Source organism: Schistocerca americana, chromosome 3 (assembly GCF_021461395.2).
Source record: "Schistocerca americana isolate TAMUIC-IGC-003095 chromosome 3, iqSchAmer2.1, whole genome shotgun sequence".
Classification (NCBI taxonomy): Eukaryota; Metazoa; Arthropoda; class Insecta; order Orthoptera; family Acrididae; genus Schistocerca; species Schistocerca americana.
The window spans coordinates 133,151,004-133,172,183 of NC_060121.1; the positions used below are offsets into that span (position 1 = coordinate 133,151,004).

A 21,180-nucleotide genomic window follows, 5' to 3' on the forward strand; every position below is an offset into this window, starting at 1 on the left:
GAAAAACCTTGTACAATACTCAAGAACGCCTGGTACATACCTGCGTTGTGTGAGGGGTAGTGTTAAATGGTGGCAGCAATATGAATGACATTAAAATGCGTCTCCCTGAAACGACATACAACGTCCCACGCAGACTGTGCAGTATTACCGTCGGCGTGCTATTTCCATGCATGAGTGGTGACTTATCTATTTGGAACGTGTTTTTGCAGCATACCTGTTGTTGATTCGAAAAAGTTAATAATGTTGTATAGCATTTCACGGCGCAAGCTGACGAATTCTTGTGGGTTTCCTCGTATGTGACTTTTTTTCTAATAGATCACAGTCGAGGGAACACAATTCACGTCACTAAACGCCATTTCAGAGTTTACAAACGTTGCACACACTTTGGATGATACGTCGCTAAAATCTGGTGTGAGTGAGTATACGGGTCAAACGGGATAGCTTCAGGTTTCCGTGACAAGTGCTGGCATCAGTCTAATAACATACTGAGGTGCGCCGACATTCTGAGAACTGTACGTAACCACCACTAGCGGTCGCCTGTTGCTTTTACTTCTACACATTTTTTTAAAGTTTTCGTTCACATTTCCTTCAGTGTTGGTCTTGTTGGAGCAGTTTTGACGAGCAACGTTACTTGTACATAGGTAAGTAACTATTTCGACTCAGCATTTTTTCAGCGTATTTCTGTGTTTGCACGACGCACACTATGTGAACGCTGGCTTTCCAACGCTATGTTTAGTTCCGTCTTGCACTGTGGGACAAAATCAGAGATACTGCGTGGGGCAGAACCGGGTTCGGGAAGCCTTGTAGTGCAGCCTCAGAAGGTTGACTTGGTACAAAGTGCAAAGAAACTCATCGAGAAGCGAAACGACAAAACAATAATATTGACCTCCTGTTATGCAAAAAATCACTTGCAAGCTGAGCAGATATGGTACAAAACATGAAGAACAAAAGGGAAAATGCAAACGGAAGTTTTGTATGGTGAAGAAACAAAAGGCGAAGAAGCAGAAAACGACAGATGGGAAGACTAGACCAGCTTACAAAAAAGTTGAAGGAAAAAAAAAACAATATTCTCGTACTTCATCAGGCGAAGAAGACCCAGACGAAGAATTGATATCTTGTAATGGGTTATATTCACATCCGTTATCAAAGGACAGATGGAGTGCTGTCTGTCTTGTCGTGTCTGGTCTCATCAACCATGTTCCAGTGCTGAGAAAAAAAGACAGCTACTTCATCTGTGATTTCTGTTCGTAGGCAAGTGTGTTTTCAGTTTTTTATGACCAGTTATTGAGAACTTTTCCTATATCAGTGAAGTTTATAGAGTTATTCAAAAATTCAGATTTGTTAAAGACCAGTTTTCGTAGTCAAAAAAGATTTATCGTAGCTCTTGGTAGTATACTTAAGGATTTATGTATGTCTTCATATATTTTTTGCAATAAAATAAAACATTTTTCTAGTTTCCAATGTTTTCCATTGAATTTTATTAGGTAGCCTGTTTCATCTCCTGGGTGGGGTAAAACCCGTTTTCTGTATCCAACTACGTTCGTTACTAGAATGAAATTTTCACTCTACAGCGGAGTGTGCGCTGATATGTAACTTCCTGGCAGATTAAAACTGCTGCAATTGTATTTTTAAACTGAAACAGGATTAGTAACATGTTGCTAAATATGTAAGAGATCTGAATAACCTTTATTTGCATCTCATTGATCACTGATAACGATCTGTGTGAATTAAAATTTAAGGTACCTTGGTTTCCCTAATGTTCCCTACAATTCCTTGTCTGATCTAATTTCTTTTGAACTCGTTGCATGTAAGCTGTATAAATGTGGTGGGTTGTGGAGACACCGCTGCCGTTAACTGCACCATCAGTTGGATTTTAAAACAATGGATACAGAAATATCACTCGGCCTGACTTAATCGAACATACAGGGTGTTTCACAAACGAGTTTGCCTCTGTAAGTTACGAAGTAATAGGCGACGGTAATATTTACTGCGGTAGGTCACCATAAGAAACGTTACACTGTCTGCGTAACTGTGAACATATTTTATTGTGTTATTATCCAAAGAGTTACATCAAAAAGATACAATTTTTTTAAATGGAACAATAGTTGTTTCTATCATGCACTGGAATCCGAAACACTGGCTGTGTATACATCAATTTAAATTACATTCCTACCGCTTTTAGTTTGGGAGCTACAACGCTTCAAAGTTTCAGGGGCAGATACCACACGCCGTACATAATACCTGCCTCTGTGATGGGTGATTGATGTTCTGGCGGTGGGAAGTTGATTTAAATGAGAGGTTCAAATGTGTCTCCATGTTGCTGAATGCATAATGCAATGCGCCTTCTAAAGAATCTGCGGACGAGATGTAACATCGTCGGTGTCACGGAGCAACATGCGTCCTCGATGGGCCGTTTTAGATCATGTGGGGACGTGGGCTCAGTGACATAAACACGATCCTTTGGATATCCCCACAAAATGAAATCTCTAATGGTGTTAAACCGGACGACCTTGCGGTCCATAAATGAGGACCATGGTGCCCCAACCACCTTCTTACAAACCTGTTGTTTCGTTTTTCGACAACAGCACGTGCAGAATGGGATGGGTGACCATCGTGCTGCATAAACACGTGGTCAAGGAGACCACCCAAACTGTCGACTATAAACGCGTGATATAACTTACCTGTCATTGTACCTGGGAAGTAGTGTGGACCGATGATTTCATCCCTAAAGATTCCACACCACACATTAATAGACCACCTACATTGAAGGCCGTACGTACCTACTGAGGATTGTCTGCGGCCCAGTAGTGAATGTTACGGCCATTCACTGCACCATAATTTGTGAACGTGGATTCATCAGAGAACATAACACCTTGTAAAGACTCCAGCGTGAAATTACGCATGCCCCATACACAGAATCTAACTCTCGCACTGAAATCGTTCTCATGCAGCTCCTGGTTAAAATGGCTCTGAGCACTATGGGACTTAACATCTGAGGTCATTAGTCCCCTAGAACTTAGAACTACTTTAACTAACCTAGGGACATCACCCATATCCATGCCCGAGGCAGGATTCTAACCTGCGACCATAGCGGCCGCGTGGTTCCAGACTGAAGCGTCTAGAACCGCCCGGCCACACCGGCCGGTCGCAGCTGCTGGATCAGTGACAGGCGGTACGGGTGAAACCTATGACCATGTACTATAGCCGGCCACTGTGGCCGTGCGGTTCTAGGCGCTACTGTCTGGAACCACGCGACCGCTACGGTCGCAGGTTCGAATCCTGCCTCGGGCATGGATGTGTGTAATGTCCTTAGGTTAGTTAGGTTTAAGTAGTTCTACGTTCTAGGGGACTGATGACCTCAGAAGTTAAGTCGCATAGTGCTCAGAGCCATTTGAACTATTTGTACTATACGTTGCATAGATGTGAGACTGACACCAGCGACTGCAGCAACAGCTCGTAAGCTGACATGAGGATCGTGGTGTACTGCAGCTAAAACAAACACCTCCGTCTCCTCACTTCTTGCAGTTCTTCGTCTGTTACTGCGGCGCATTACCAAGCTGCCAGTTTCCCGAAGTCGTCCGGCACGTAAGAACGTAATGGCTGCAGGAGCTCTTCGCCTAGGATATCTAACTGCGTACGCCATGGCTGCTTCAGTGGCATCGAGTCGGACTCGCTAAGCATCAGCAACATGTCAACGTTCTCGTTGTTCGTGTATGCCATCTTCATCCGATGTCAGTAACTGTGGTATATTGAGCCCCGTTTGTTTGTGTGGTTCGAACTGTCGGGTATACGGGTGTGCGGCGACAGTCGGCAATCTAACAGCGCATCGAAGAAGCTTCTTGCTCCGTGACACCGGCGACGTTACAACTCGGCCGCACCATATTTAGAAGGCGCATTGCGTTGTGCGCAGCGTGTGTGGCATCTGCCCCTGAAACTTTGAAGGGTTGTAGCTCCCAAACTAAAAGTGATAGGAATGTAATTTAAATTGATCTATACACAGCTGGTGTTACTGATTCCGTGCATGATTGAAACAACTATTGAACCATTTAAAATTTTTATCTTTTTGCTGTAACTCTTTGGATAATAACACAATAAACTATGTTCATAGCTCCGCAGACAATGTACCGTTTCTTATGGTGCCCTACCGCAATAAATATTTTCGTCGCCTATTACTTCGTAACTTACAGAGACAAACACATTTAGTGAAACACCCTCTATGTTGGCGTCACGGCTGTTCTGGATACAGTTTCTGAGACGAAATTTTTCGACCTGTTCACAAAAGTTGTGTTCGCATGTCAGACAAACAGGGACACTGTCTATGTCGTAGAGCTGAAACGCAGTACTTGACTACAGTTCTAGAAACTCAACCACTGTTAATCCTTAGGCTGTATAATATCAGTGTATGGATTAGTCATTTACGGGTGATGACTACAATAATGAATTATACTGTTTCACGAATCACTCTCGACGTGACGTCAAGATATACATCCGAAGGTACTGAAAGGCGGCAGTCAGTCCACCTCTCATACAATTTGTGGTTTTGTGAACTACTGTAGTGTGTCCTTCCTCTGTTTACGTTTTCTCAAATTTTTACCATGCAAGGAAGAAAGACCATGTTGGGAACCGAAATCGAATGTGTTTTGTTGTCATTTTTATCACATTTTATGTTCAGTACACCAGGTACAGGTGTGGTAAACATAGATTATGGCTACATTGAATGAAGTGTGTGTAAAACTTCCTGGCAGATTAAAACTTTGTGCCCGACCGAGACTCGAACTCGGGCCTTTGCATTTCGCGGGCAAGTGTTCTACCATCTGAGCTACCGAAGCACGACTCACGCCCGGTACTCACAGCTTTACTTCTGCCAGTATCTCGTCTCCTACCTTCCAAACTTTACAGAAGCTCTCCTGCGAACCTTGCAGAACTAGCACTCCTGAAAGAAAGGATACAGCGGAGACATGGCTTAGCCACAGCCTGGAGGATGTTTCCGGAATGAGATTTTCACTCTGCAGCCGAGTGTGCGCTGATATGAAGCTGTGAGTACCGGGCGTGAGTCGCGCTTCGGTAGTTCAGATGGTAGAGCACTTGCCCGCGAAAGGCAAATGTCCCGAGTTCGAGTTTCGGTCGGGCACACAGTTTTAATCTGCCAGGAAGTTTCATTCTCAGCGCACACTCCGCTGCAGAGTGAAAATCTCATTCTGAAGTGTGTGTAATTGTAAAGGCGTGCAACTTCGTGAATTCAGATGGACTTTTTGGTTCAGCTTTGCAGCAGCGGCTTTAAAATGGCTACTTTGCTTAATTGTCGAAATTCCCTGGAAGCGCCACTTTTGCGTCATCTGCGCGGGCTTTCTTAACGGGTAGCCACGCAACTGGTTCCTTCAGACCCATGCAGAACGAACAGGTGTGCTGAAATTTTAGACTTTGAGCAGATTGAAGATTTTGAGCAGGAGAAAATAGACGTTGTCCCTACTGTCTTCTAATTGGAGGAGGTGCTCGTTACCACTAAGAAGTTCGTCTCGTTCATTGGTCATTTTGCACCCTCCCAGTGTTTTCTGTCCTTCGGCACGGAGGCGAGGCAGGTTTGATTTCGTTCTGGGTCAGTCGGACAGTCAATCGTAGAAGGGCCGATGAGTTGCTGTGAGGTGAGTATGATCTGCCACCTCCTTGCAGTCTTAGATGATGATTTTCGATGTGAGTTAATTCAGATTTCTCGAGATTTCTTCTGCAGTTTTGAAGTCTTCTGTTACAAGCATTATGAGGTTCTCGCGAACATTAAATTTGATGTCATTTAGCTAGAGTCAGTTGAAATCTACCTCGTTCTTCATCTGGGCATGATTAAGTTCATGCATTAAGATTCCGACTGACTTTCTTCTTTCCACTGCGAGTCAGTCACTTTTGACGATTAGGCTTTTGCTGGAAAACGGTGAATATCATCTTCAATTATTCTGTGAATGTTTGAGTCTTTGCGAGTGAGCACATGAGGGTCCATGTTGCATCCCTGAGCCAACCTACCTTGCTGAGTAATGGTGATAATACAGTTTACCATTAGGGAATTACTGTGTAAGGTCTTTACACATCTTCCATGCTTAATTAAGTTCAAGACTAAGCTCTACTTCGTGAATGAATTCGCTTTAAGCAACAGTCCATTTCATTAAACTTTTTTTCAGTGTGCATAAGGGCACATCTTCCCTCCTCCAGTGATAACTAACTAATACGAGAAACTTACTAGGAAGCATTTACTAAGGTTCAGTCTCTCATCTGCCGGTCTGAAGTCCTCAAGATTTTGATTGTAGAACCTAGGGCGATATTCAGTTAATATTCTTGGGACTTTAGACGGTATTCGTTGGAAGATAGAGGATGATGAGCACTGTTTTCTTCAAAAGGAAGCTCGTCCCACAGTAGAGCCAGTTATCAATATTTAAATGCTTGCTAATCCAAACAGTGGGTCTCTTTTAGTACGTAAGTGCACACATAACCCGTGAACATGAAAGATGTAACTCCTGCCTACACTTATTAAATTGAGCTCAAACAAGAGATGAATGTGAGGACCTCACATTTGGGGCATTCCTTGAAAGACATGCCACAGGAATTAGGTGTTCCCATGGTCGGTTGCAGCGATGGTTGAACTGAATTCATCAGGGAAACATTATCTCCAATAAGTTATCAAAATGTACTAGTAATTTGCTGTGTTGATTATACACTGATTTAACTCCGCAGTTGTCACAGCATGACATGTGGATGCACAGTAACGCGTAATTGCAATCGAAAGTGTAACTCGGTCGTTTGACGATCATTATAGTTTACTGAAGCTGACAGTGTTGGTAATGTATATCCATCGCAGCGTGGGAAAAATATCAATTTTGTTGAGAAATAATGTTCATGATTGTCCCCTATGTGACCCTAAATCGAGTGATACATATTAGTTGAAGAATGCTTCATCGTGTATGTCTCACCCAACAACAAAAAATGTGTGGAAAATCTTATGGGACTTAACTGCTAAGGTCATCAGTCCCTAAGCTTACACACAACTTAACCTAAATTATCCTAAGGATAAACACACACACACCCATGCCCGAGGGAGGACTCGAACCTCCCCCGGGACCAGCCGCACAGTCCATGACTGCAGCGCCTTAGACCGCTCGGCTGTGTCGTACAACAATTTGGGTAACCACCTTACACGAATTTCACTGTATTGAACTGCCTCTGAAACTTCGCTTCTCTCATTTACCACCATTCGCCTTTGTTAAAACACTGATCCGTTGTAAGAGAGGGTCTTAAGATCCTAATCTGATAAGGATAAACGAATCTATTCTTCTATCCACAAAAAAAAAAACGAAACCATAAATGTATTCAATTTAAATTTACTATTTGGCTTTTTCTATAATCACAAATCTCGAAATTAATGCCTTTTTTGGTGAAGAAAATGCCTCATGTTGACCATATACGTTTTCTGTAACTTCTCCAATATTTCTTGTCATATAATAGTATGGTTGAATATAAATCAGGTTTTATTATAATTAGTCTTGAGACATCTGTAAGTGAAATGTGTGGTTCACACGGTAGAGAAAAACACTAAGTATTTTATGAAACTCAGAGCAAATACGTTTTGCGTTTTACAGTTTTAGAGATTTTCCGGGGAACCGAAAAGAATACTCACATATTACTCACTAAACAATACAGTTTCAAAGTATTTTCACTTCCTTTCTCTTTTATTTCGTCACATGAAACATCTTTGATATATAGTTTACTATACAATAATAATTTACAGATCACATAACTATAAATATATATATTTTACAAGGTACAAATGTCTGCAATTATCGTTGTGGTTGGTAACCGACATAGATTTTAAAAATAATACCACAGATACATGCAGCAAAAAAGACCATATCGCTGCAGGACTGATGGAAACTTAAAACACACTGGCCTGGGCGGCAGTGAAATTTTTCACAAACTATTAGTCGTGCCGCATTTCGGGTGCCAACAGCATTGACAGTGTCGCAGTTGACACACGACTGTTCGTAAGTTAGTGGCAAATGGACATTAGTCTCGCTATTAGTTCGCGAAGAATTCCACAACTTTCTGCCGAAGAGGGCCCCATTTAGGTAACCCTTCATCCTTCTTTTCCTTCCATCGAGTGCAGTCCTCCAGTTTCGATGACGGGGACGCTGGACAGACAGAGTGAGATGGACAGGGAGACAGAAGGAAGAGACACGTACAATTCACAGAGGTGTGTGATATGTGGCGGCGGTGCTCGGGCTGTGAGGGTTGGGGGACAGGGGGTGAGGAGGGGTGGACTGTGCGGGGGCGGAGGACGAGGATCATAGCAGGCGCTCCAGCTCCTCGCTGGACACGGTGTCGTCAGATGTCTCGTCCGCAGAGCTGGAGCTGGAGCAGGAGGGCTCGATGGGGCTGTGGTTGGTCCAGTGCTGGAACTGCTGCCGGTGGTGGTGCAGCGCCTCCAGCGAGGGGAACAGGCTGTCGCACGAGGAGCACCTGAAACACAGCACACCGAGTGGGGCGGTCAGGTTATTCAGCTCCCCATCCAGTCTACATGGCCGCTGGAAGCGGAAGATGAGGCTGGAAAATGCACAGTTACAATATTGTGGAGCCTGCTTTACACTGGAGCGAACAGTAGCGAACGACTACTAGTGGACAAGAATTCTCTCTGATGTAAGCGGTAGGAGAGCGCGAGCGAACAGCATTCGTCCGTGTTCCGTTCGCATTCGCTAGTACTCGCTTGTGTTTCACTATTGGGCGGGCTTTTAGCGATCCATCAAAGGACGTTCGCAAACCTCTGCTATTTTGTGTGCGCAACAGCTTTTGTTGTTGATACGAGATGAGTGACTGGTGGAGTGGTGTGAAGAGATTGTAATACTGGTGATAAAGGAATGAGATAAAAGTTTGATGCAGAAAAGAGCCAAAGTTGCGAATTTCAGTTCTTTTTATTTAATCGATGACGGGTTTCAGAAATCAGAAATTGTTCTCAAATCAGCCAAACAGAAAAAAAATGTCTCTGTCTGAATGATTTGAGAGTTGGCTCCGATACCGGAAGCCGGTCATCAGTTAAATAAAAAAAACTGAATTTCGTAGCTTTGGCTGTTTTCTCCATCAATCTGCTTAACACATGTTACTGTACATACAAACAATAAATTTGAAAATTTGTGGTAAGCTTTCATGGGACCAAACTCCTGAGGTCATCGGTCCCTAGACTTACACACTGCTTAGTCTAAATTAACTATTTACTATTAAAAACAGTCTTGATCACAATTTATTTATTACGGTGACCGGTTTCGACCACTAGTGTGGTCATCCTTGGACGAATGAGTAAGAACCTCCTTCTGCTGGAGAATCACTACTCTCCAGCAGAAGGAGGTTCTTACTCATTGGTCTGAAGATGACCTCAGTAGTGGTCGAAACCAGTCACCATAATAAATAAATTGTGATCAAGACTGTTTTTAATAGTAAATATTTGTAACATATTGATCACTGTCTCTCCCATAATGTATTCAAAAGTAATTAACTTAAACTAACTCACACCCATGCCCGAGAGGGGACTCGAACCTCCGACGAGGGAAGCCGCACGAAACGTGACAAGACACCTCAGACCGAAACAATAAATGCAGTGGTCAAAATAAATGTTACGCGTTGCTTTCTTGTTAATACTGGACGTAATAGGAAACAAAGCCGATTCTGTTCCGTAACGTACATTCATAACAAAAGAATTAAGAAGATAAACACATTTTTACTTGATAAACACAAACAAAACAAAAATACACTGTCATCCTGCAAACCACGTTATTTATGAACCAGTTGTCCTCCTCCTAAATCTAGGCACTTTTCAATACGATTAAGACAAGATAACCAGGCGAGCGTGTGGGATTTGTCCCCTTCGTCCACAGTCTGAAAGATCAGTGGTGGGATAGGACGATTCCAAACCGCACGATTTACAATTGCTCTTACATTATCAATACAATAAGATCTGAATATGTATGCCATTCCATTCGAATGATTCTATGCTTTGCAAAATTGTGATGATGGAGTGCTTATGGTCGTTTGTCAGAGTGAATCCTACTCCATTATGTTCACCAGACAGAACCAAAACTCGTGCAAGGACGACGTCCCGATACTTCACGCTGCCATGTACTCTGTATTGGCACAATGGGTGGCGTGCGGCCATACATGTGTCCACCCCAAACCATGACTGAACTGTCTTGATAAAGGCGGCTGCCTACGATACAGTTCGGGGGGGGGAATATTGTCCTCATTGCTTCCAGATACGAATATCAGTATTGTCAGCGTGGGAACTACGACGATCTCATCAGAAAAGAGCGTTGTGTCCCGCTGTTCCCTAATCCACAAAGAGTGCTTTTGTGTCCTTGCGACATGGGCCCCTCTCCGAACCCGATTTAGAGTGGAACCCGTGACAGATCTTGTGCCACGTAACCCCTGCTCATGGAACCCATTTCGAATCGTTTGTGTTGATACCTGCACTCCTGTGGCTGTTTGGAAGCGCCGAAGCAGAATTGCAGCATTTTGTTGAGTGTTTTTGATTACTGTTGCACGCAGATGTCGATGCTGCAAGCATGTTGTTTTTATTCAGCGGCCACTTCTGAGACGACCCTGAACTGATCCTGTAACTAGAAACTTTTCCCAGACTGTAGACACATCACTATGACTCAGAGCGACATTCGCTGCGATATCCAAATATTTCATTCCCTGCTCCATAACAGTAGCTATACGGAGCCACTAATCACACATTACTTTTGTCGGAACCATCCTGGTGCAACAACACAAGTGTCGTATTGACACGCAGCCCAAGTACTGCAATGTTTACAGGTAACGCGATTGTCACAGATTGCACATACTGCCTCCTTACGATGGAAACATGAACTGCTCGCGCTATAATTACATTAAAAAAATCAGTGTATAGATATCATTAAGTATTTCCGTATCGCAATGTTCAGTGTAAAACTTTCGGCAAAATGGAACATTTATTTTGGCTACTTTATCATTCGTGGTTGTGGGGTTCAAGAGATCAACAGCTCTAATATCGAAGTATAAGAAATATGATTGGCAGAAATATACCGTAGCACTCAGAGGTCAAACAGGCGATGTGACAAAGACAGTAAATTCACTGCATGCTACCTTCCAACCGGAGCATAGTGAATCAGCACAGACTTTGTATTTATTTCCACTAAAAAGAAAGAAAACTATAAAGTTCCTTCAAATTAAACAAGTTCGATGTATTACAATGATTGAAATCAGAAATATGTGGAAGACATGATTACTAACGTCGCGTACGTACATGGCAGCTGTAATTACAAGCCAGATGATCATCGTAATTTTAGAGATTATTGATTTAATTACCTGATAAATAAAAATACTTTCTTGTGGTGATACTATCTACCTTCAAACAAACTGTATAGCTGATTTTAAAAAGTGAACTACGTGACACGATGTATGTTTATTTTACATTTCATTAACCATCTTTCATTGATATTATATTCCATACACTTACTTTAATAATATCCTCGAAGTGTTTCGCAGCACTGTAGACATTAGGGACAGTTTTACATGCAGCAGCTACTGAAATGCGAAGCAATCAAGTAAATTTCTTCAGTTGCCAATAAGTACAGGAGATTAACAAAAATTTGGAAACCCCAAAAACACATTTCCAGGCCTAAAACGTTGTAGGAAAGCCGTCGGCATTCAAAATATCTTCCATTCGTCTCTGAACGGGTAAATACGGGTCCTGGATTCAAAGGGATCTTATACCATTCTTCCTGCAAAGTTGTGGTTAGATGTGATAACGATGATGGAGGGTGATAGGGAGCACGCACCCTTCTCACCAAAGTAGACCGCAAACGCTTAATGATATTGAGGTCTGATGACAGTGGTGGACAGTGCAACATGCTATAATTAATGCTCATGCCCACAAACCAGTTCTCGACGATGCCAGCTGCGTAAACAGGTGTCCTGTCTTCTGGGAACACATCATCACCATCGGAGAACAAACATTGTACCACTGGATGGATCTGATCAGCCAGTTTGATCTCGTAATCCTTGTGAGTAATGCGATCATACAGAATAACCATGGCGCCCATGGAATACCATATTATGGCTGCTCAAATCATCACCGAACTCCCGCCGTGTTTCACTCTCCTGACGTAAAGTCGTCCGGAATTTGCAGAGGAGGGGAAACAAGACTCACCCAACCAAATGAGATTTTTTCCATTCTTCCATAGTCCAGGTTTTATAGCTTCGGTATCGTGTTTTCCTGTCGCGGGTATTTGCATCATTGGTGTGTGGTTTTGAATTCCAATTCTTATGGAGATCCCTTCGTGTTGTTTGGTGCTGTCAGTGACTTTTGGAGTCGTCGTCGTCTTACCTTTCGTCACGATGCTCTTCAGTGACCATCTGTCAAGATCACTAAACACACATCGTCTGGTTTGTGACTTATCTGATGCTATTTTCCTTCTTATCCCGTATGCGGTATACACGTTGTCCAACCCCTGTAGATTGTGGATGGTTGCCTTTCATCAGTTATGTTGATAGTCGGTAATTAGTGTTCCGCCTTTAAATATCCTCCTTAGTAGTACTGAGAAGCCAATGAAGAGCATCAACTGAAATGTTTTGGAATAACACTAAGGAAGGAATCTGATCTTGAAACCTAGTTATGTAACCTTACTTTCCTGTTTCAGTACAGCAACAGCAGAAGCGAGAACCGAGGGAGCAGCGACAGTATCAATGCAACGCAATCCATGCGTACCCAGTCAAGTGGGTAATGCTGAAGAAGTTTGTTTGGGTAAGGGTTCAGCGGTTGCTAATTTCGGAGGACAAAAGCACGCAAGCAGAAATGAAGGAAGCAGCTTATTCTTGGGGCAGAATGGAATAAACGACTCTATGAAAGTAGTATACGGGCCAGAATTGTACTTCTAGGAGGTTGACACGCACTGGCTGCACTCCACCTGCGATGAGGTAATGCCAGCAGCCGTCTACTTCGAGCTGGGAAAACTTACGACAGCAAAAACGGTAGAACTGAATGGAAGAGGTTTGTTGATAAATGAGACGTCATGTGAAGTAGCTGGACCTATTTTCCGACTGACACAATGTCAGTTATATTGACCAGGGGAGCCTCTAGAAAATGTGAATTGGACTTTCCTAAATCAGACTTCGGGACCAGAGTTAATTCCTTCCATAGGCAAGCTTATTGACGAGCAAGAGACGTGAATCTCCATGGAGATGCTAATGCGGCGCGCAGAGTCGGTACAAGGAGGACCAGTACCAGAATAGAACCACGCTGCCTATTTTCAAGTCAAGTGGCAAAACGATCTTTACAAGAAGCGGAACACGAAACGAAGGACCAAATCAGCTACCGTTCAAATCCCAGTGGACTGGATTCCCAAATCCTAGAAGAGAAAGAAAGAAATCGTAGCTGGCCGATGTGGCCGAGCGGTTCTAGGCGCTTCAGTCTGGAACCGCGCGACCACTACGGTTGCAGGTTCGAATCCTGCCTCGGACATGTATGTGTATGATGTCCTTAGGTTAGTTAAGTTTAAGTAGTTTTAAGCTCTAGGGGACTGATGACCTCAGACGTTAAGTGTGGTGTCACCGCCAGACACCACACTTGCTAGGTGGTAGCTTAAATCGGTCGCGGTCCATTTAGTACGTGTCGGACCCGCGTGTCGCCACTGTGTGATCGCAGACCGAGCGCCACCACACGGCAGGTCTCGAGATACGAGAGAGCACTCGCCCCAGTTGTACGGACGACATTGCTAGCGACAATACGGACGAAGCCTTCCTCTCATTTGCCGAGAGACAGTTAGAATAGCCTTCTGCTAAGTCCATGGCTACGACCTAGCAAGGCGCCAATTGTAACAGTGCATGTATCTTACGAGTCTCATTTGTATAGTCAAGAGAGATGTATCACAAGGAGTGATTAAAAGTTAAGTATATTCCAAAGCTACGTATTTTCTTTATAGCAGTCATAACGTATCCTGTTCCAGACTTGACGCCAGTCGGCGTGTGTGTACGCGTGCCTTTCGGCTCCCTTCTCAGTGTGGCGTAGCAAGCTTGTTACGCCACAACATTAAGTCTCATAGTGCTCAGAGCCATTTGAACCATTTTTGAAGAAATCGTAAATGCATGTTAAGTGGAACTTCGGATGAGCTAATGGAGACCAAGAATGTACCGTCGCGGCTTAGGGTAAGCAGTGTGTTGTAGTGGTAATACCAGTACCGAACTGAACGCGGATGTGAGCCAACTGCCCTAGATGCTGCCAAATAATACACAAACGTAAGCTAGTTTTAAGGCGATCCGAGGGATTGGGTCTTCCTGTGGGAGAGGGTAGCGTAGTTCACCAACCATATTTGGCCGTAAATGCACGATGCTGAAAGGGATTGCAGCAACTCCACCCACAGAGGATTGTTGGTGTTGTGTTTTCCGAAATGTATGATAGCCATGGCACTGTTGCAAGAAGGCCAGCCTCGTACTGTGTGGAGATAGTCAACGCAGCAGCACACAGGCAACAAGAAGTCGTAAGCCTTTCCTGGCGGCCACCGAAGTGTTTAATGTACTTCCCAAGAGGCGTAGAAGAGGCCAGAAACGAGCAGCTTGGAAGAGCATATATGCCCAAGCCACACAGCTCCACCACGACGGGACTGTGTCGCCTCGCCACTATATGGGATGCTGATGTAGGCCTGCGGCCCTATTCTGTATCGTTCATATCGATCAGTGTAGTTGGTTCGTTTCGGTAGTGACGTCATTTTCGGTTATCGAAATATCCTATTCAGTTTTTTGTGCTGCAACACATGTTAAATATAGTTACCAACGTTTTAGGAAAGCTGATCCAGTTGCTGTACAGACTTTTGTAAACCTTATCAAGGAACAAGAGTGGCAAGATGTTTATAGTGCTGATACAGTAGACGATAAATATAATGCTTTCCTCAAGACTTTTCTCGTGCTCTTTGAAAGTTGCTTTCCGTTAAAACGTTCAAAACAGGGTACTAGCACAAACAGGCAGCCTGGGTGGCTGACTAAAGGGATAAGAATATCTTGTAGAACAAAGTGGCAATTATATCAAAACGTTAGAATCAGTCAAAATCTAAATGCAGCAGCCCATTACAAACAGTATTGTAAGGTGCTTAAAAAAGTTATTAGGAAGGCAAAAAGTATGTGGTATGCAGATAGAATAGCTAAGTCTCAGGATAAAATTAAAACCATATGGTCAGTCGTAAAGGAAGTGGCTGGTCTGCAGAGACAGGTCGAGAATATAGAATCAGTGCGTAGTGGAGATGTCCTTGTTACTGATAAGTCGCATATATGTACAGTACTTAATAATCACTTTCTGAATATAGCAGGTGAACTAAATAGAAACCTAGTCCCAACAGGGAATCATATAGCGCTCTTAGAAAAAAGTGTTCCGAGACTGTCACCTGAAATGCTCCTCCATGATACTGACAAGAGGGAGATTGAGTTAATAATTAAATCACTAAAGACCAAGAACTCTCATGGATATGACGGGGTATCTAGCAGAATACTGAAGTGTTGTTCCACGTTTGTTAGCTCAGTACTTAGCCATATCTGCAACTTTTCCTTTAGGAGTGGTCGGTTTCCTGACCGATTAAAGTACTCGGTAGTGAAGCCACTTTATAAAAAGGGAGACAGGGATAATGTTGACAATTATAGACCTATTTCTATGCCATCGGTGTTTGCTAAAGTTATTGAGAGGGTTGTATATACAAGGTTACTGCAGCATTTAAATTCACATAATTTGCTGTCAAATGTACAGTTTGGTTTTAGAAATGGCTTAACAATTGAAAATGCTATAGTCTCTTTTCTCTGTGAGGTTTTGGACGGATTAAATAAAAGGTTGCGAACGTTAGGTGTTTTCTTTGATTTAACGAAGGCTTTTGACTGTGTTGACCACAAAATATTACTGCAGAAGTTGGAACATTATGGAGTAAGGGGAGTAGCTTACAATTGGTTTGCCTCTTACTTTAAGAACAGAAAGCAGAAGGTAATCCTCCGCAATATTGAGAGTGGTAATGATGTTCAGTCCCAATGGGGCACTGTTAAATGGGGCGTTCCCCAAGGGTCGGTGCTGGGGCCACTGCTGTTCCTTATTTATGTAAATGATATGCCTTCTAGTATTACAGGTGATTCAAAAATATTTCTGTTTGCTGATGACACCACCTTGGTAGTGAAGGATCTTGTGTGTAATATTGAAACATTATCAAATAATGTAGTTCATGATATAAGTTCATGGCTTGTGGAAAATAATTTGATGCTAAATCACAGTAAGACTCAGTTTTTACAGTTTCTAACCCACAATTCAACAAGAACTGACATTTTAATCAGACAGGATGGGCATGTTATAAGCGAGACGGAACAGTTCAAGTTCCTAGGCGTACAGATAGATAGTAAGCTGTTGTGGAAAGCCCATGTTCAGGATCTTGTTCAGAAACTAAATGCCGCTTTATTTACCATTAGAACAGTATCTGAAATAAGTGACATTTCAACACGAAAAGTAGTATACTTCGCATATTTTCATACGCTTATGTCATATTGTATTATTTTTTGGGGTAATTCTTCTGATTCAAAAAGGGTATTTTTGGCTCAAAAACGGGCTGTTCGAGCTATGTATGGTGTAAGTTCGAAAACCTCTTGTCGACCCCTATTCAATAGTCTGGGAATTTTGACATTGCCCTCACAGTATGTATTTTCTTTAATGTCGTTTGTTGTTAGCAATATTAGCTTATTCCCAAGAGTTAGCAGCTTTCACTCAGTTAATACTAGGCAGAAATCAAATCTGCATGTGGAATGCACTTCCTTGACTCTTGTGCAGAAAGGAGTGCAGTATTCTGCTGCATCCATTTTCAATAAGCTACCACAAGAACTCAAAAATCTTAGCAGTAGCCCAAACACTTTTAAGTCTAAACTGAAGAGTTTCCTCATGGCTCACTCCTTCTATTCTGTCGAGGAGCTCCTGGAAGAGATACAAAATTAAGCAAATTCCAGTGTACATTTTTGATTTTCTTTATTTAAACTAACGACTTGTCGCCTGAATTGTTTCTTATATTTCATTTTATCTGTTTCTACAATCGTGTTATAATTTCATGTATTGACTCGTTCCATGACCATGGAGACTTCTCCTAAATGTGGTCCCACGGAACAATAAATAAATAAATAAAATAAAAAATAAAAGTAAGCATCTGAGACGTGTTAGCGAACGGTCCTCCCACCGATTTTACGACAATTGTACCGAGAGGTTTTGGATTTCAGTGCGGGCCTGTCGATCGGTGAGCTGAGGTTTATGTACACCTATAATTTTTTATTTTAAACATATTTAGCTGTTTTAGCTTTGGACGCATCCGGTTGAAAAGTGAGTTCATAATAGACTATTTTCTTTTGTTAGAAATATGGTTAGGTTAGGTTGTCACTGTGAATGATTACATACAAACAGAAAACGTTTTCGGTTAATATTCTCTCAAAACACGTGTTATTTTAATGCAAATAAGAGTTTAAAGATCATTAAATAGCAAGACATCGGCTCTGCTTACGTATATTACATGAGTGTGAACTGACGTTACTAGTGACTTTATGTACTTTTTCCCACAAATGGTTCAGTTAGTAATTGTAGAAACGTTTTTACAACTTTCAAGTAACAATGGAAAGCAATTATGTGAAGCCTGATACTAGAAACCTTCCAAACTATTACGTATTTCTGACTTACGCAGCATCGTTTGGCAACGAAGTCAGTGTGCGTTCCTCCGAAATAATACAAGAATTCTGCCACGCTTAGTTGTTTAGCGTAGCCAAGTGGTTAGCGCGCGGGATTGCTACACGTAAGGACACGGCTTCGCGCACGGATGGGTGCAAAAATTATTTTTTTCTTCTTAATATATGCAACACGTTCTGAGACAATGTTATTCGTGTAAGTTAAGATTTTTCTGCAATATTACTTACATGTAAGGGCGCACTTCCTGTAATGATTTCGTGATTTCTGTGTGTTTAAAATGTTGTTGTGGTCTTCAGTCCAGTGACTCGTTTGATGCAGCTCTCCATGCTACTCTATCCTGTGCAAGCTTCTTCATCTCCCAGTACTAACTGCAACCTACATCCTTCTGAATCTGCTTAGTGTATTTATCTCTTGGTCTCCCTTTACGATTTATACCCTCCACGCTGGCCTCCAATGTTAAATTTGTGATCTCTTGATGCCTCAGAGTCCGCAGCTCGTGGTCGTGCGGTAGCGTCCTCGCTTCCCGCGCCCGGGTTTCCGGGTTCGATTCCCGACAGGGTTAGGGATTTTCTCTGCCTCGTGATGACTGGGTGTTGTGTGATGTCCTTAAGTTAGTTAGGTTTAAGTTGTTCTAAGTTTTTAGGGGACTGATGACCATAGATGTTAAGTCCCATAGTGCTCAGAGCCCTTTTTGAAGCCTCAGAACGTGTCCTACCAACCGATCCCTTCTTCTTGTCAAGTTGTCACAAACCCCTGTTCTGCCCAATTCTGTTCAATACCTGCACGTTAGTTATGTGATCTACCCATCTAATCTTCAGCATTCTTCTGTAGCACCACATTTCGAAAGCTTCTATTCTCTTCTTGTCCACACTATTTATCGTCCATGTTTCACTTCCATATAGGACTACACTCCATACAAATACTTTCAGAAACGACTTCCTGACACTTAAATCAATACTCGATGTTAACAAATTTCTCTTCTTCAGAAAAGCTTTCCTTCTACATTTTACATCCTCAACGGATACCGTTGACGCAGCATATAGGGAAATGGGCTATTTAATCATTTGGATATCTAAGGGCAAGTTATAACCACATTCTGTTTATCTTCTTATTCTTTTAGCAGAGGCTGTAAATACTGACCAAAACTGTTCAATAATAAGTGCCTCTCCATAACCAGGGTTGCTGTTTTTGTTTCAAATAAAATACCCATAAACGACAATCACAACAGCAATCCTAAACACTCTTCGAGTGTCACTGAACTGTGAACCTACTAACCTCATTTTCGTCTGACATTTCTGCTGGTATTCTAGCACCACTTCGTACTGCGAAAACACAACTTCGGTACTGTGAAGAGTAGCACACCTGTGTCGTCTGTTAGCCGCTTTGTGTTCGTGGCGCTGTGCGCGCTGCAGTGCGCATGCGCGAATGTGCGGCCGCTTGCTTTTCATTGGCTTCCGCGACGCGAACCGACAACAGCGCTTCGGTTCTCTAGACCCGAACGGTATCGCTACCGAAATGCATACTGAATAAAGATGGGACTCTAATTCGAGTACTAGACCGTTCGGTGCTCTTGAGTACCGAAACGACCGGCACAGTGGCGGAAAGATACAGAATAGGGCCCCTGGAGTTTGCATCTACGCTGGGGCAGCAGACGAGGCTATTCTGTAAGCAGCCGCTGCTACAGTGAGTCAACGCTGGCCCAGCGTAGCAACTGACAGACCACCCGTTCGGGGGCAGCTGGTCGCTACCGCCTATGTCACCGGTCTGCCGCCTTCCGACAACGCACGTGGCTCTTGCTGAGGTTGCTGCGCACTGCGAAGGTCTGCTGGAGAAAAAATTGCGTCACGAAGGCCAAGACCTGGCGACCACGCACTCCGTCAGCACTCCTGATCGTCAACAATACCTAACGCAGCGGAATTCCTTGGCCGAGTCACTGCTTTATTAAAAGAGCACTGAGTATTTGCAGACTGTTTCTCTGTCGCCACCATGCTTCCGTCGAACCAGACTCAGTTACCGACACTACACGCTGGTGGCGTCTACAAGGGGTTACCAGTAGTCACCGCTCTCCACTCCATAACGAGTGAATCCTGTGTTATGATTATTAGCGCCAGAAGGAAAGTAATACAGCTATCGTATGGGTAGCACGTTATGCTCTCGCCCTCGTGTTCTCTTCTGGACCCTCGAGTGTTAACGCTTGTTCATAGTGTAAGCATATTGTCATATCGCTGGCTTTGTTGCGGAGTATCTTTGCGGGCAGCCGCGTCTGTCGAGCGTGTAGCTCTGCATGTGAGAGGCATTGTTACCATGGAAGTTGAAGTGTTGCTACAAGTGCTATTGCAGTAATGTGATCAAATAAGTAAATAATTCAGAGGAAAGTGCGTCAAGAAGTAATTTAAAAATGAGCAGTGCTGCTGATAACGTATTTGTGTACCCTCTCGTTGCGTGTCGCACAGTATCAATCATCCGCGCCGTGTTCGGTCTCCCAGAATGAACTAATGTGAATCAGTAGAAATTAGTCACCATAAAAGAGTGCAGTCAAGTGCCATTGTCTTGTAACGAGCGTGAGAACGTGAGTTCGACCATCGCGTTTCCGCATGATCAACAATCAGCCGCGCCGCGACGATTACGAGCACGCTTGTACAAATGAGAACTGAGAACTGAAAAATTAACTTTATGAACTAGTGTCAAGGAGAACTATTACCAGATATCTGTATGCGTGACGAGCGTAAGAACTTTCGTTCGATAATTCGGTTTCGGCGTCATCAACAATCACCCGCGTCGTGTCGGTTACGTGTACGCTCGTCTGAGTGATATTGTGGAGAGATAATCATCAAGATTGTTAATTGAGATAAGCATTTATGAACTAGAATGTAAACAGTGCAACCCGCGAGTTCCTTTAATCGTCTCAGAATATAGTCGCTCATACCAGACGTAGAACAGTGTTGTGTTCCGACAATGACTGGCTCCCCTGACTCGCTTGCATATTTCGATAGATAATTCCAGGTTCAAATGGCTCTGAGCACTATGGCACTTAACATCTGAGGTCATCAGCCCCCTAGAACTGAGAACTACTTAAAAACCTAACTAACCTAAGGACATGAGACACATCCATGCCCGACGCAGGATTTGAACCTGCGACCTTAGCGGTCGCTCGGTTCCAGACTGAAGCGCCTAGAACGGCTCAGCCACACCGGCCGGCGATAATTTCATGTAAGCCAGCAGCAGTGTGCAGCAGAACAGTACGATCGCCGCGGGATTATCAGGTACCTGGTGTGGACAGGGCGCACGGTCTAGAAAACCAGAAGCGACAACCAGTTTAAAGGTCCCCCACCCCCATTTATACTCCCGGGCGTGCTAGAATAGTTACAAGCGAATGGTAGTGAACAGTGGCGAATTGTCTGCGAATGTTCATTCACTTGTGTTCGCTACCATTCGCT

At 43.2% G+C, this 21,180-nt stretch overlaps 1 protein-coding gene across 1 annotated transcript in view; it reads right to left on the minus strand.

Annotated features, from left to right (window-relative positions):
- Positions 1 to 7,710: 7,710 nt before the first annotated feature.
- The window catches only part of LOC124605922, a 249,938-nt gene continuing 236,468 nt past the window's right edge, over positions 7,711 to 21,180 (minus strand). Inside the window, exon 3 of the mRNA XM_047137876.1 lies at positions 7,711 to 8,496. Coding sequence (XP_046993832.1) covers positions 8,322 to 8,496 — 175 coding nt within the window. The 3' untranslated portion in view covers positions 7,711 to 8,321. The remainder of the gene's footprint in view (positions 8,497 to 21,180) is intronic.